Below are 16,811 nucleotides of genomic sequence, written 5' to 3'. Positions count from 1 at the left end.
CACCAATAAAATTTTGAAAAAACCCAGCCGGTTCGGTTCGGTTTTATAATCGAAAAACCGAACTGAACCGAACCGAAACCAGAAAAAAAACCGAGCTAAACCGGAAAAACCGAGCCAAAACCAAGAAAACAGAGTCAAAATCGAGAAAAACCGAGCCAAACTGATTTGAACTGGTTTTTCCCTTAAAAAATCGAACGGAACCAAACCAAAACCGGTCGGTTTGACCCGGTTTCGGGTCCGGTTTTGGGGTTTTTTTTTTTGAAAAAACCCGAACCGAACCGAAAATGAACACCCCTAACTGGTAAAGGGATCAATTGGCCATAAATTTATAAATTATAACCTTAAAGAGTGAAGCTCAACTGATCAGGTTTTGAGTTTATTTCCTAGAGGCCACTAGTTACAGTATCATAAACCTCAAGGCCACTGAAAGCTTACATGGTCATTAATTTTAGGACCCGTAAAATTAGTCGAGGTGTATGCAAACTGACCTAAACACCTACATTAATTTATATGCGTAAGAGAGAAAAAGAGTGTGTGAGAGAGAAGTTGCATGGCTTTACATGTACGAACTAGTCAAAGTTTTGCCCAAACAAGTCAGCATGCGTGGTCAATGTGCCACATCACTATTCAACGTTTAGTTTCTTTTGATACATCATCAAGTAGATTAGTCAAGACGAGCAGAGTGGAGTCAAGCTGCATGTCAAAAGATATGATTCAGTATAGATGATCCCATACACCATTAGATTTGTCATGAAATTTGATTCATTTTTCAAATCAAATTTTATTTTTTTATCAAATCATAGCCGTCTGAATTGTGATCAGGATGGCTTTGGAATTGTTTTCTAGCAATCTGATCATTCAGGAAGCTTCAATATAGTTTGATTGTTAATATTTGGATTATGAATGATAGTGGTGCTATAATAAGACAGATTGCCCAATAATAAAAGTATTTAGAGATCATCTTGGTGGATGATGGTAATGAAAAAAAATAAAAGTTGAATTGTTAATATTGGTTAGCCCAATATATATGTTGAATTGTTGAGTAGTAAGCTAGCTTTATTGAGGGAGATTTAGCATGGCTTAATGCCTTGGAGGAAGAAAGAATTGGGCACTTTAAACACCCGGTTGCATGGGACATGGAAGATCATGGTGTAGTGTGAGAAGATTAAAAAAAAATCTTAACGAGTCTGTATCATCGGTAGGCTCGTCAAATATTGAGAAATCAAATGGGTAGATAGTTAAAGACATTCAGACCAATTATACTATGAAAGAATTGTGAAGGATCGCTGCAACACAAATAGCAAAAATTATTTTTAAGACATTGTTCATAGATATGACACTAGTTGTAGTATATGAAAAGACAATATGTTGGATATATACAGGTTAGAAAGATATGTTAAAGGATATTGAGTTTTAAACAGGATCATTCAGGTGGAAAAAATAGTTATCGCATAGTCACCTGATAAAAAAAGACAAAGACACCTTGGTTTAGAAGGTATGGATGGAGCCATCAAACATCCTAAATAAAACAGTGCAAATTGGATAATTAAAAGGCTAGTAAGGAAGTTTCAAACATAGAAGTGACAACATTCTCTTCATTGGTGCTCATGATAAAATAAATATGAAATACTAGAACTACTAAGACATCCCCAATAAGGATACGATAGTCATATGAAAAAGAGTTGAAACACCTTTGGTTAAAAAGGTGGGAGACTCAGATGTAAGTTTGAAAACTCCTAAGAGCTAATATTATGGCTGAGGACAAGTGAATACAATGTGTATAATAAAGTGGAATATTAATTAGAATGAGTATGAAGATAAAATACGAGTAGCTTGTATAGATATTGCCCCATGACGAAGTAAAAACCTAGTAAATAATTATAAATTCACATATGAATTCAAATATTTTTTAAATGATATAAAATCATATGCTATGAAACAATTTTGACATGCTAAAATTTTAAAAGGTTAGTCTAATAATGTAGTTTGGTTTGCAAAGATTGAGTGTTCTGTATAATTATAGAGATATATGTTCCAATCAGATTATGAGTGACTTGATATATGTTTTAAGAACTAGGGAGGTAAGTCTACGGGTCAAGAGAAGGCCTTGTCATGTTAGACCAAGATGGTGGTTTCAAATGGTGATAACAATAGATTTAACCTGTTGAATCGGGTTCAAATTTTTATAGAAAACTTTATAAGATGTTTTTGTAAAAGGAACTGCTCCATCTTTTAAAGGATAGAAAGTTGCTGCTTAGACCAATTTTGCTTAATAATTTTTTGAATTTATTGTTTTATTTTTAGATTTTGTGTTAATTTTCTTTGTATGTTAAGATTCTGATTTTGTTTTACATTTGAGGTTGTTTTTTTATAGCCTATAAAAGGCATTGTATAGAATGTATACTTGACCGAATTAATATTTCAGAAATAAAACAAAGTTTTGGTGTTATTCGTGTTTTAACTTTATTCCAGCTAATTTTTTTCCGTATGAGCATGTTGCTGCCTTTTTGTGTTTTCGGTGCAATCACTTAATAGTTAAGAATCTTTTTTAAAAATATATCAAATTGATGCGAAGATATATCTAAAAAAACTAATTCTCAGTGTACACAAGAAACTGACATCAAAAGACATGCTTAGAGATTATTTATTTTAAATATTTCGAACAAAAAGACATGCTTGGAGACGAATATAATAACCTCTTCCTTTTATCTTGACCCCGTGAGTGGCCAGCCTGACCATGACCTGTCCTCCATTTCCATCATCCTCTTCTTAGAAGACCACCGGAAGCTTTTTACAGGCGAGCTGTGTGTCCAAAACGTGATGGGCTCCAAAATGTTCTGTGGGTTTTTGGTCATTAAACAAATGGTAATCTCATGTATGCCTGTTGTTTGATGTTGTGTTTTTCCACAAAGTTGAAATTTAATGCCAACGGGCTCTCAGTCTCCAAGTAATATCCAATTTTTTATCGAGCCCCCCATCCATGATCAATTATAAATTAAACCATCAAGCTGTAACCAATTTTTAATTGAAATCCCCTTCCTAACAATTCTATACCTATTTTATCTAAAACTTTGCAACTAGGTCCCTCCATCTAAATTCTATTAATGAGTTATAATATGAATGCCTATTTTTGCAATAAAACAATGGTTTTTGAAGATAAATTAACCTTCTTTGTCCAAAAATCATGTCAGACGGAAAGAATGGTATACACATCAAAATCTTTCAAGAAAAATGATCAGTGCTGCGAACATATATATGAAAGATGAGCACTGTTTGGCTAAGTTTAAAAGGTCTCCCTTTAGAACATCTGGGCATAAGATATGGGTTGTAAATATGTGCTCTCCGGTTTAATCAATGGCATGAATACTTAAAGAGTCAACATTTCTGTCATGATTTTCTGGTAAGGTTTTGACATTCATGTCATCCTCTAGCTGACATGTCCTTCGAGTTTAAACGTGCTCTTTTAACAGATGAACATCTCAATTGACAAAGATAAGAGTTACACCGTAAAAGCCCGTGTTTGCAATTAAATTTTATTTTATATAATTATATTCTAATATCATGTAAAATAATTTAAAAAATAAAATAAAATAAAAGAGAAAAAGGTTAGGATTTTATTAATATAGCATAATCACAATAATATAACGAAAGAAATTTAATGTAAATAGAAAAAAATTATATAAGTTGCACAAAGGATCCGATAGACCGTGCTCTTGTTGACAGAGGGACTCAATTGATAAAAATAAAAAGTTAAGACGTCCAACTACAAAGGTCAAAAAAGTTCGAACATTTATGTATAATTATCTCGATTGTAGGTAGCCTAACAGAGGTTGCTTAAGATAGGGATCTGATGATTTGACAGGCATGCATGCAAGTGACGGAAATCCCGACTCCAACACATGTCCAATTCACTCGGTACAGGCCCACGGTTTTGCACAAGACTGCTACTAGCACTTCAGTGTAACTTTGGTTGACATATTTCTATAGACCCTCCTCGTGATCACTCGTCCCATGAGTTCGTAATGATTCTCTTTTATATTAATTTTTTTTAATATTTTAATATTTTAATTTTTTTAAAATTATTTTATATGTTGATATTACAGATAATTTAAAAAAATAAAAAATAATATTTTAATATATTTTTAAATAAAAAATATTTTAAAAAGCAACCATCATAATACTCTTAATTATTATTTTATTAAAAAAAAAAACTATAATTTCTCACGCCATGAAACACGTTAAATTTACCATGGATTACACATTATTGAATTGATGATTTTGCCTGATCTCCTACAAAATTAAAAAAACATATTGCACAGGGTACTAAGGTTTTTATATATTTATTCATTGTAATAAAATTATTTAATTATTCTTGAAAGCGGAATCTTCTAAATCTCAATCTTTATTGTATTTTAATTATTTTAAAATGGTTAAAAGATGCATTTGTTTTTAGGATCAAAATTTTTATGGCTATGGTTCAAGGGTTTTTATATCTTTTAATATTAGCCTTTTTTTTTTATAATAATGGAGTTTTTGAAGGGATTATTTAATAATTGATTTAATATAAATATTATTTTTTAAAAAACATTGCTTGTGCGTGCCACTCATTCATCGGAATATGAAATGTCCCCAAGCCTAATAGATGGTGCATGGAATGCCATGACAATTGTAAATTTGTAATGCTTGACCACGATAAAGACTGGTTAATTGTATCATGATGGTTTTTATTTGTAAAATTATTTGTTTTTTTTTTAATATTTTTTTTAAAACATAAGCTTATTCATGGAGATATTTTTTTTAAAAAACAAGATTAGATAATTATTGGTTAAGTTTTCATTTATTTCACAGATTTGACATACAATGTCTTAAATAGATTTTAATTGACTACTCTTTTTTAATTTTAATGTCTCGATTTTTCTAATTAAATATGTAAATTTAGCTTAGAGGTTATGATCTTCCTTAAAATTATATATATCTTTATTAGATATATGAGATTGAGTTTTACTCGGTATCTCATATGTACCTGTAAAAATATTCACGGTGATTCTCGATGGTTGGGAGATAGCTTCCTGTGATAAAGTTAGTAGTGTATAGGTTATTGGTGGCCGGAAGAAAAAGAAAAAATGAAAAAGAAAAACCGCAAAAACGAGTACAGAAAAACTAGTTTATGGTAGACCACTCTTTTTTAATTCTAGTGTTTCGATTTTTCTAATTAAATATACAAACTTAGTTTGGAGGTTATGATTTTCCTTAAAATTATATATATCTTCACTAAATATACGAGGTTGAGTTTTACTTGATATCTCGTATGTGCTCATAAAAAAATTCACAGTGGTTCTCGATGGTTGATAGGTAGCTTTCCATGACAAAGTTAATAGTGTATAGGTTATCTATGGTTGAAACAACAGAAAAAAAGTGAAAAAGAAAAACTGCAAAAACGAGGAAAAAAAACTAGTTTATGGTGGATTTTAAATCCAATTTTCTCTTCACTTAAGTCATTAATAAAATCTTTATTTATTGGCGATGAAAGAAAGTAATCTAATTTATACCGGTGGTTATATAGCAACTTTCCTGGGCGTATCCCAGGCAAACCTTGCTATTGTAACAAAAAAAAATATAAGTTTTTTTTTTTTGTTTTACCCTTTTGTGTTAGATATTTGCCATCGACAGTAATGGATTGCGCACCATTGGAGTAATGATTTTGCCCGGTCGTTTTCAAATGATGAAAAAACGATCTGGACAGGGTAATAAGGTCTCCATACATTTATTCAGAGGAACGGGATTATTTAATCGCTATTAAAAGTAAAATCTCGAATCTAGAAGCTTTACCATCTTTTTAATTATTTTAAAACAGTATTTGCATTTAAAATAAAATTTCCTTATAGCTATGGCTAGGGGTTTTTGTGACTTTTCATATTAATTTTTTTTAATAATATAATTGCTAAAGACATCCTTCAACAATTGACGTAGAATAAATATTATTTTAAAAAAACCTTGCCTGCGTGTGGAATATCCACATCCTATAGATAGAGCATGTAATTTCAAGCGGTGGATTTTAAAAATACGTTTAAATAATATAATAATGATTATGTTTTAACTTACTTTTTAACAAGAAATAAATTAAAATAATATATTTTTTATTTTTTTACAAAAATTATTTTCAATATTATTATATCAAAATAATATTAAAATATAAAAAATAATTTTAAACTAACAATAATTAATTAAAAAAAACAGTTGAATCCGGTTCCAAACACAGTCTAATTACCTTCCTGGGCGGTGCACATGGTATCCCCGACCAGTCCATGCTATGGTAACGAAAAGAATTAAGTATGTATTTGCTTCTTTTTTTTTTTTCCTTTCTGTGTTAGATGTTTGCTAACGATATAAAGGGATCTAACCATGCATGCGAAATACACAGGCGTGATTTTTGGTAGCCATCTTACAATGATTTCATGGACGGACAAGAAAATATTTGAAATTATAGTATTGTTGTTTTTTAAATTATTTTTTATTTAAAAATATATTAAAATAATATTTTATTATTTTGTAAAAATTATTTTTAAAATTAGAATATCTACTAAAAAAATAATAATTTAAAAGAACTTTAAATGTTTTTAAAAATATTCTTATAAGAAAAAACAAACAGGCCTGAAACAAGATTCTTGACAGTGCCGAAATTGTCCTTAACACATCGGGACAGAAAGAAATTCTAAAGGATCGTTACAAACTGGTCTTTAACTATGTAGTTATCAACAAATCAGTCCTCAAACTTTAAAATCTTCCCACTTTCTCCCCAAACTCTCTTGGTTTAACATGTTCATCTCTACCAGTTTCTATAATCATAAAAAAAAATACAGAAATTGGTAAAAAAATTCGAACAAAGACATTTAATCGGTTCTATAACTGACTTTATGATTTTGTAATTCAAGTGTAGGACTAAAAACTTTTGCTTAGTTAATCGCATGTCCCTCTATCAGTTTAATGATTTAATCTTCTGGTATGGGAATTCACAGGGGATATGCTTGTGAAAATAAGGAAAGAAATTAACAAAATTTTGTAGGTTAGGAGCTGATTGTTTAATTTATACATAGATTGGGGTCTAATTTGCAACAACCTAATTCAAAAACTAGATAAACATCTCAATCAAATTAAGTTTAATAATATATTTAAAAGTGTGTTTGTTGTTGTTTTTTAAAATATTTTTCATTCAGAAAAGTGTTAATGATATTTTTTTATTTTTAAAAAATTATTTTTGAGATCAACACATCAAAATAATTTAAAAATATTAAAAATATATTAATTTAAAAAATATATAAATTTTTTTAAAAATACTTTTCTAACACAGTACCAAATATCTCTAAATATATGTTTATATGTTTGGTTTTTGCTGCTGTTTTGGTTTTTAATGGCCAGCCCCACCATTAAAAGCAAGAGCAGCAACATCCCTCCCTTGGGTTCCTCGGGGGGCCCCCCCCCCCCCAATCCCTCCTTTTGTCCATGCTCTCTCTCTCTCTCTCTCTCTATATATATATATATATATATATTAACTTGGCTCCACGCACCACGCATTAGTGGCATCGTGATCAGCAATCCATTTTGTTAGTATTAGGCTTTAGAGAAGGCAATATTATTAGCATTTCAATATGTTCACAGCATTAATTGGGCTGCTTATACCCATAGAAATCCGTCACGGAGCAGCATATTCTTATTAAATATGTTCTATTCCCTCCCCTTGTTTTGTCTTTCGAAGTCTTCTTATGATCACCGCTCGATTAAAAAAAAGAAGAAGAAGAAGAAGAAGAAGAAGAAGAAGAAGAAGAAGAAGAAGAAGAAGAAGAAGAAGAAGAAGAAGAAGAAGAAGAAGAAGAAGAAGAAGAAGAAGAAGAAGAAGAAGAAGAAGAAGAACTGCTGAGCAAACATGAAGGAGCTAGGGGAAGAAAAAAGATAAAAAAGAAGGCAAAAACTGCAATGTTAATATCGCCAGCACGACCCCACTAGGATGCACTATCTTATAAATAATCCTGTTGTATAACCTCTTCTGAACGGGCACACTCAAGCAAGAGATGCTTGTGTCCCCATAAATGATTATTGTATGATTCAACAAGCTGGTTTAGCTACTAATTAAATTCAAAACCTGGTCAAGCAATCTTTTAGCAATTCCCAGCCTTCATTAAGTCAAAGAATCCGAGTAACAGCACCAGTAACTCCAATCCCAGCTGACCAAAAGTAACGCAATGCAATTTTTAAATGCAGACATGCATGAATAATTGAAGCAGTGCTATGATTTGAGCGTCGTCGATGACGAGGCCAAAAGATTCTGCTCGCTGATTTGCAAATTGCAAACTGGCAATGGTGGTTGAGATCAAGATTTGACATGGGACACGATCGGATTTCAGTTAGGTAAACAAGGCCCAGAAGGAAGGTCATCGTGCTTCCAACGAGACAAGAGAGAAGAAAAGGAACCCCGTACAAACTAATTTTTATGTTTACCTACAGCCGGAAGAGATCAAATATGGCTCCGTCGTGAATTTTACCAGTACATGCTAAACAACTTCAACATTATGAAATATAATTTCTTTTTAACCATGGATGTTGGTATTAGTTAAAATTAATAATTATATAAGTTTTCGGTAATTATAAAACCTATATAGTTTTTGAATTGATAGCAAATTCAGAGTTTACTAATTAAATTAAAGCAGTTATATGAAATAAAAATCTTACCACGAATACGCGTGTTACCCAGCTACAGCCCAATGGTAGTTTGGCATCATCACTAACCACAGTATAATCCATATCCAACAGGTCTTTTAATAATGAAAAAAAAAAAAAGAGTTCCTGAATAAAGAGTCCAACCAAAGCCTTAAAATGTACTTGTAGAAAAGAAGAAAAATGGGAAAAAAGTAAAAATAAAATAAAATTGCGGAGGGTGATGAGAGTCAAAATCCAAATGTTTTCTTCTTTCAACTACTCATTAAAAATCGATAGTTGCTTGAATAACGCCTCAAATACACACCACGCCCCTTCCCCCTTCTCTCCTTTTGCCAAAACAAACACACCACACTCTGAAGAAAAAAGGCCCTCTCACTTCAAAAGTCGCGCTGGTTTTTGTTTTGGTGAAATTTTGATTTTTTTTTTAATTTTTTTATGTTTTGATATGATATAATTTTAAAAAATAAAAAATATTTTTAAAGACAATTTTTATTTCCAAACGTACCTTTTGATCTCTACCTATCGTTTTTCTTATTATAATATATATATGTGAAAGAATATAAGATAAAATAAAATAAAACCACACTAAAAAAATAAAAAACCCCACTCTTTTCTCTCTAAAATGGGTTTCTTTGGCACGGGTTGCCAGCCAAATCTGGAGTGACCCATGTCATTGTTTCTCTACCATTAGAGGAAAAGACCTTCACATACCCTCATTTCAGTTTTCTCTTTATCTGCTTTTAATACTCTCTTTCACTGCTTCTTCTATCAAGGTGTCACTCCTGTTTTTTTTCCCCTCTCTCTCTTTGAAGTTTCTTCTTTCTTTTTATGCCATTTTTTTCCCTGTTAAATCTGGCAAGACCTGGCTGGGAAGATAGAGTGTTGGTGGTCTTAAACGAGGTAAGGGGCTTCATTTCTTGAAAGTTCTCTTCTTTTTTGTCTGTTCCTGCAAATCCTTAATGGGTTTATAGTGATCTATTTGCGTGCTTTAATTTTAGTTTCGAAGTGGGGTTTTGATGTTTTGATTGATAGATAAGCATAGCCTAATCTTACCTAACATCATTTTTGTTTTTTATTGGCTCACCACAGCAGTTTTATTAGGGTTTGATAACCATGAAAAAAGGCTGTTTTTGTGTTGAAAGAAACACAAGTTGGTGTCTTTTTTTAGATCAATGGATTCATTTACATGCTATCCTCTTTAAATGCTGTTGTCCTTTTGAAGCATCAATTTTTATTTTTATTAATGTGGGATGCATCCATCCATGGATGTCGTTTCAAATCCAGAGGATTAAAATTTGCTCTGCATTTGATTTGGTAACCAGTCTGTCAGGTTTTTTAATTTCATTGTATTTCCTTCCGGGTATAAAGTAACGTGTAAAGTAATATATAGGGGCCTGCTTGGTTCTCCGCAAGCTGAGTACCATATTGATCATGCTAAAAATATATGCTTTCATGTTCCACTTGTTCCTTGTATGACAAAATCTAGGCTTTTTTATCATATTTGTTGGGCCAGTGATGCTGGGAGTTTTGCAGTTTTTCTTTTTCGTGAGATTTTTGTTAATAGTTGGACTTTACTCTGGGTCTGTGGTTGGATATTTTAAAGATGAATTTATATAACCTGAAATATGTGGAAGGATGACAGCATATGATCCTGTTCCTACTAACTTTGCAGGTGCCCTTAAGACTATCACTATAGGGTCTTATTTTTTCACAATTCTGCATCTGGATGTGGAGCGACAGTGAGCTTGCAGGTTGATTCTTGTCTTCCCGTAAGTTAGTTGAATTATGTTTTGATATCTGTTCTTTGATGCCTTATGTTTGAGGTTTCAGAATCATTTTAGGGGAAACATTGGGGTTTTGTATCTCTGAATCTGGAAGTGGTGTTAGTTTTAGATACTGTTAGCTTTCTGCAGCACATCAAGACTTGTTCTTTCCTTTTTTTCACTTGTGAATTCTAGTATCGTTCAACGTTAATAACTGTCAGATTGATTGCCATGTATTTCAATCTCTAGATTTTATTCTATATCATGTTTGGTGGTTTAGCTCAATGAGCTATAATTGGGATCTCCCAAGGTTTAGTGCATTTTTAGGTGATAGTAACTCGTATTTGGCAACAAGGAGGTTTATCTTTTATTCCCATAAATTTTCATTTCAAAATTATCTTGTCTCTCTCATTTTTTTCTCTCACCATCTTTGTTGTCCCAGATCTTTTTTGATCGCGTCTTCTATTTTCATCATGGAGGGAGAAACATCTTGGGTAATTAATTGTTTCGAGGACTCAACAAGGGGCATGGGTGAGTTTGATTCATTCTCTGAACTTAGCGATGAAGGCAGTAAAGAAGTTAATGCTGTTTCAGTTGATTTAATCTTGCCCGATGATCTGCTAGAACGAATCCTAGCTTGTCTTCCCGTTGCTAGCATCTTCAGAGCTGGCTGTGTGTGTAAAAGATGGCATGAGATTGTTAGTTCAAGGAGGTTTTTATGGAACATCTCGCTTGTCCTGCCTCAAAAACCTTGGTATTTTATGTTCACAAGCTCAGATGAACCTGTTGGCTATGCCTTTGATCCAATCCTTCGAAAATGGTATGGCATTGATCTTCCCCACATCAAGACATCCAATTGGTTCATTGCTTCATCATGTGGCTTGGTTTCCTTCATGGACAATGACAGCAGAAGCGAGTTGTATGTCTGCAACCCTATCACCAAACACAGCAGGAAGCTTCAGGAGTCCCCAGGTTTAAAATTTCCTGATTACAGTGCACTTGCCATTTCTGTGAACCGGATATCACATGGTTATACTATCTCAATTGTGAAGTCTAAGCAAGTCCCTGGGAATTTTTTCCAATGGGATCTCTCTATCCACATTTATGATTCTGATACGAGGATGTGGGTAACTTCTTGCACAGAGGTTTTGACAGGATGGAGAGGTGGTGATGAGAGTGTAATCTGTGGTGGGGTTTTATATGTTTTGATATATTCTGCAGGAGGTGGCACCCTGGAAACCCGTCATGGTCTGATTACATACAATCTATCCAGCAGATCTTCTCATGGCTTGTTGATAAGCAGTTTTATCAGAGTACCTTGTCCTCTTACTTGTGGCCGTCTGATGAATTTGAATGAGAAGCTTGTAATGGTGGGGGGAATTGGTAAACTAGACCGGCCTGACATAATAAAGGGGATTGGCATCTGGGTTCTAAATGGCAAGGACTGGCAAGAGATTGCCCGAATGCCCCATAAGTTTTTCCAAGGATTTGGGGAGTTGGATGATGTTTTTGCAAGTAGTGGTACGGATAATCTTATATACATCCAGAGCTATGGGGCTCCAGCGCTTCTTGTTTTTGACTTTAACCAGAAACAATGGAAGTGGTCACAAAAGTGCCCAGTGACAAAGAGGTTCCCTCTTCAGCTCTTTACTGGTTTTTGCTTTGAACCTAGGATTGAGATGGCACCATAATTTGTTATTGAATTAATGAATTTAGTGTGTTGGTGTTGAAAAATGTCTGAATTTCCCCCCCTTTTTTTTTTCTTTTTGCCTGTTTACCCTTCAATTTCAATCATTATGAAATCAGTTCCAGAAAAGTTTGCACATTGTACCTGCAAACAAATTCTGCTAATTCATGAAAATGCGAATATTATTCTTTGCGCGAGAACACCTTTTGTATAAATACTTTGTGACTCAACAAGGATTCATCCAGGCACTGGCCTCATCACCAGACGTTCCTCCACTGTTTCTTGTCGATTTACGCATCGAATGCATATTTGCAACCTGGATTTGTCGCATTTTGGCTTTTATTTATGTCCTTAACATTGAGTTGTTTCAACGCGACATTTTTCCGTCTCCAATTTTTACTGGTTGGATCTAGCATGCCCTTTAGAAGAAGTCGCTAAGTATATTTTATGTTCAATAGCTTTGATGATCTCATTAAAATTTCAAGGCCAGAGAAAATTTTGGGGCATGGTGCTTCTGTTCCTTTTCTGGATTCGGCAATTCTGCCATCCCTGGATCAAATCTAGAGCAATGCTACCAGTTCCTATCCTGCAGTGCCATGCTCGTGACTTCACTAGCTGCTCCTTCTTTAGGGAAGAACTCGATGTTGACATGCCAATTTCTCCCACAAATGTAAGGGTTGAAAATTGTACGATTTTTCCTTTCAAATTAGTACAGTTAGATAAAAAAAATTAGCAGAATAACACCATTTATGAAAAAATAAAAAAATTGACAAAATAATACTTTTTTCTTGTGATATTTACTAAATATTATTATTTCTAAGCATAACAATATAACTATTGCACTTCAGAATGTCACACAACAACTCCATATATAATATTATTAATAATTTTTGATATATAATATTATTAATAATTTTCTTGCTCAACTTGTTTTATATAAAAATCATAATTTTATGATTTTTTTTTCTTTAAAAATGTTTTATGATACTAGTATCAATGATGGAACAAGTTTGCAATAACAAGTAATTCTAAATAATAAGGTATAAGTATATCACAACTAGATAAAAATTTATTTTAAATAAATAACATGAATGATTTAACAAATATATTTATAAACTAGTGAGACAGATTTAAATTTAAAAAAAGATTTAACTGTATAAAAATAGAATAATAACTTAAAATGATCATAATTTTTATCCTGATTGCTAAATTACATTTAAATTTTTATAGGATTTTTTAAAGTTTTTTTTTTATTTTTATAGTGTAGCTATAAAATCCTTATTTTAACTATCAAATCTTAAAATTTTAAAAATATCTTCTTGGAGCTTCAATCTCAGTAGTTAAAACATCCTGTTAAAAAATGATTGGTCATGCGTTGTCTGATTGATTTATGCAGCACATCATGTAGTTTACGGAGGGAGTACACTATTCTATCTCATTTAGTTTTTTTTTTTTTGTCTCCTCCACAGATGCAAAACACTAATTTCATGTTTGTGGATTTAGAAAAAATGTTTTTTTTTTTAAATTGTTACTGTTGTTGTTATATGCGTAGAAATGTCATCACTAAACAAAAAAGCCTTCTCCGGTGACTTTTACAAAACATGTCACTGTTTACGATAATGCGTCCTCTAAACATAACTTGAGGCCACCCAGCCACCAAAGAATTTCTTGTTTTTGTTAGCAGTTCCATGTCCATTGATTTAGATTACTTAAAGTGAAGGTGATGCTGTTGCTTGGATGTTGATCTCACTTGAAGTTACAATGAGCACTGTAGCTTGCACAGTGATTACTCATGATTATTGCCTTGGTGAAATAACAAAGCTAGTGAAAGAGTCAAACCTGATAAAAAAAATTCCAGTCTTCCCTTGTGTTTTGGAACTAACATTTTTGAGTTGCACCTAATTATGACTTTCTGCGAGCAGGTTTACTTCGCTGTCCATTCCAGAGTTATTCAACCACATGCTAGCATATTCAGGGTTTATGACCTGAAAGGCTTATCGAAAGGACGAAAAGTAAACAAATCAAAAGTCGTAGAGAACGTCATATTAAAGGTTATGGACTTAGGTTTTCGTTTTTACCTAGATCCATTGATCCGATAAAAACTCTTAGGGCATGTCAATTACTGTGGCTCTTCTTTCTTGTCACAATAGTTTGAAATAGAAACAAATATTGTAGGCAAATCAAGCATTAATTGTTTACTTTTATAGGCAAATCAAGTATGATTAATTGTGAGTTTCTGGAAGCGGAAGGTATAATGGATTACAGTCTGTGTTATAAGTGTTCTTCATACTCATTGGATATTTCTTTGGCGTATAGATGTAGAGCATTCTAGCCAAGTCAAGTATTTTCTTACTGTAAGTAGTGCTCTCTTGCCTCTTATCTCTTTATACGGAAGTTAACACCTAGCAACTCATGAATTTTCAACACTTTGCCGCTCGCTTGCAAGAGAATGAGTAGGTAATGGAAGACCATTTGTTGACTGCTGTCCCAACCAAACCTGAGAAAGAGTTTTCAGAGACATATTAATTTCATTCTTTCATTTTTCTCTTATACAGTATAACTTGGTTTTTCTAGAAATGCTTACTTAGTTGAATTTTATAAAATATTAAATTAAGAATAATCCTAGATTCCCGGCTGCCTATCCTATTTCTTTGTAGTTGTTCTGTTCACATTCCATTTCTCCAAGCTTGATCAAGGCCTCCTCCTACCATGGATCGTATTGTTAACAGTAGTGAGTTGAGATCCATGGAAAACAAGGCTTACAGTTTTATTTTCCTGGTTATGGCGTAAAATTGAATTCCCCACTCTTTCTTACAGAGGCTCTGGGGCCTGTGCCATGCAAGTTTGCGACCATCTGTATAGCATGGAGTAGAGGAACTGTGACGACTTGGTAACATAGGGACGGCTGTCCTGATTTCCTAGCAATATGGCTCTGTCAATTTGCAGTAGCTGGATGATAGTTGATTTACATCCTTTTTTTCTTATTTAAAACAGTATTCGAGATAAAAGGAAGGACGGCCATTCCCACTAGATTAAGCAGTTGAGTTTTTCTCCAAAAACTGGTATTGTGGTTCGAGTTTTAAGGTCCCTTTCTAAATATTCAACCCCTCCTCCATGGCTCACCGGAAGAGCTTAACAGAGACAAAAATGAAAGGGAACATTAATCCGTGGCCCAACCTGGGCCAGACATTCACTGAAAGACAGGAAGGATACAGCAAAAACACAGGCCTTTAAATTAAATAAACACCAGCCCACTTAGACATCCGGTGGACTACACAGGTCGAGCCTAACACAGATCCATCCTCGACTTGAGAGAGGGAAACCGGTAGGGCAGCAGCATCAGCATCAGCATACGATTATTGGATGGGGAAGAAACAGAAGGTCAAAAGGAACTGCATGGACCTTAAATGCTTTCATTACTAGCTGCGTGTGTAATGCTTGTTTATTATCATCATTGCCTTTGTTGGAAGATATATTTGGGGTGTTGTGACTGTTTATCATCATTCCCTTGGACCACTCTATATTTGGTGAACACCACCCTCTTGGATTGGTCCTTTTTGGCATCTTGTGGTCCTCTGGTTGCCAAAAAAAGACCATTCCACTGAATCCCTGTATTCTTTCCATACAAATTTAGAAGATTTAAGCTCGCCAGATGCAAAATATAGTTGAGGATACTGTTAACTGCAGTTGTCATGTTAAATCTAGAGGGGTAAGACTGTTGATCTACAGGTAGTGATCCATGGAATAAATCTCTTCATAAACCAACTCCCCTGTTTCTTGTCAGGGGAACCTGCATTTTATTTCTTTTCCATTTCGAGATTCATCATGTTTAAGATTTACAAAATATAATAAGACCTTGTAATCATTATCAAGGATAGCATGCTTACTAAGCAAATATTTATAAACTTGTATAAAATTTAAAATATAATTCTAGTATACATACTAAAATAAACTAGAGTTTACACTTAAACAAAACTAATTGAGGCCAGTTACTTCTTAAAGCTCTTGAAATACAACCAAGTTGAGATTTTGTTGTTATCAAAAATTAATTTTTTATCTTTTAAAGTTTTATTATTTCTTACTTGGTGCTAAATAACTAATTTTAGTAAACTTTTTGGGATTCTGAAATCATCACCTTGTTTAGGTATATTTCTAAATAAGGTCAAAATAAAAAAAATTATACTCAATAATCTATTTACAATGACTAAACATAAGCTTTAGATTAAAAGAAAAATTATATAAAAAATAAAGCTTAAAAAACAAAGGGACCTGGATGAAAATTTAGGCGTGGAATGATGTTTTCAATTATGGAACAAATAGTCATAAATATGCAAAAATAACCAATCACGAACACTTTTTTATAGATAAATTATGGAACTAAAACTGGTACAATTAATTCTAATAATAATCATAATGAATCCACTCCAACATTAGCTTTAATTAACCTTTATAAAATCAGAATTAAACTTGAATTTTTTGCCTTTAAATACGATGTTTCTAGACGAAAAAAATGTTCATGTCCTGAAGAAATTGTTTTGAAAATATCGACTGGATTCTTAAATTCATGGGCTAGTCAAAACAATAGGGTGGAAGAAACAATTATTTGTCAACTAGACACTTGCCAAAATTAAATTGGCAAAGAAAATCTT

At 32.9% G+C, this 16,811-nt stretch overlaps 1 protein-coding gene across 2 annotated transcripts; it reads left to right on the top strand.

Moving 5' to 3' along the window:
- The first annotated feature begins 9,287 nt into the window (after positions 1-9,287).
- On the top strand, positions 9,288-12,377 carry LOC105124807 (F-box/kelch-repeat protein At3g61590-like). 2 transcript variants are annotated; one of them, XM_011024945.1, is made up of 3 exons: positions 9,288-9,612; positions 10,385-10,463; positions 10,918-12,377. In XM_011024945.1, the coding sequence occupies exon 3, from the start codon at positions 10,949-10,951 to the stop codon at positions 12,164-12,166; it is 1,218 nt and encodes a 405-aa protein (XP_011023247.1). In that variant the 5' UTR covers positions 9,288-9,612; positions 10,385-10,463; positions 10,918-10,948; the 3' UTR covers positions 12,167-12,377. The 2 variants fall into 2 exon arrangements, with proteins under 2 accessions (XP_011023247.1, XP_011023246.1); XM_011024944.1 differs by having other exon boundaries at positions 9,289-9,612; positions 10,385-10,481.
- Positions 12,378-16,811: the final 4,434 nt, after the last annotated feature.

Source organism: Populus euphratica, unplaced genomic scaffold (assembly GCF_000495115.2).
Source record: "Populus euphratica unplaced genomic scaffold, PopEup_1.0 scaffold32.1, whole genome shotgun sequence".
In the NCBI taxonomy this organism is placed as follows: Eukaryota; Viridiplantae; Streptophyta; class Magnoliopsida; order Malpighiales; family Salicaceae; genus Populus; species Populus euphratica.
The sequence above is the reverse complement of the archived record's forward strand: the minus strand, read 5'-3'. Positions and strand labels throughout refer to the sequence as shown.

Bases quoted from the DNA above. Each gene is read 5' to 3' on its own strand.
- LOC105124807 (XM_011024945.1), top strand. From the start codon at position 10,949: ATGGAGGGAGAAACATCTTGGGTAATTAATTGTTTCGAGGACTCAACA.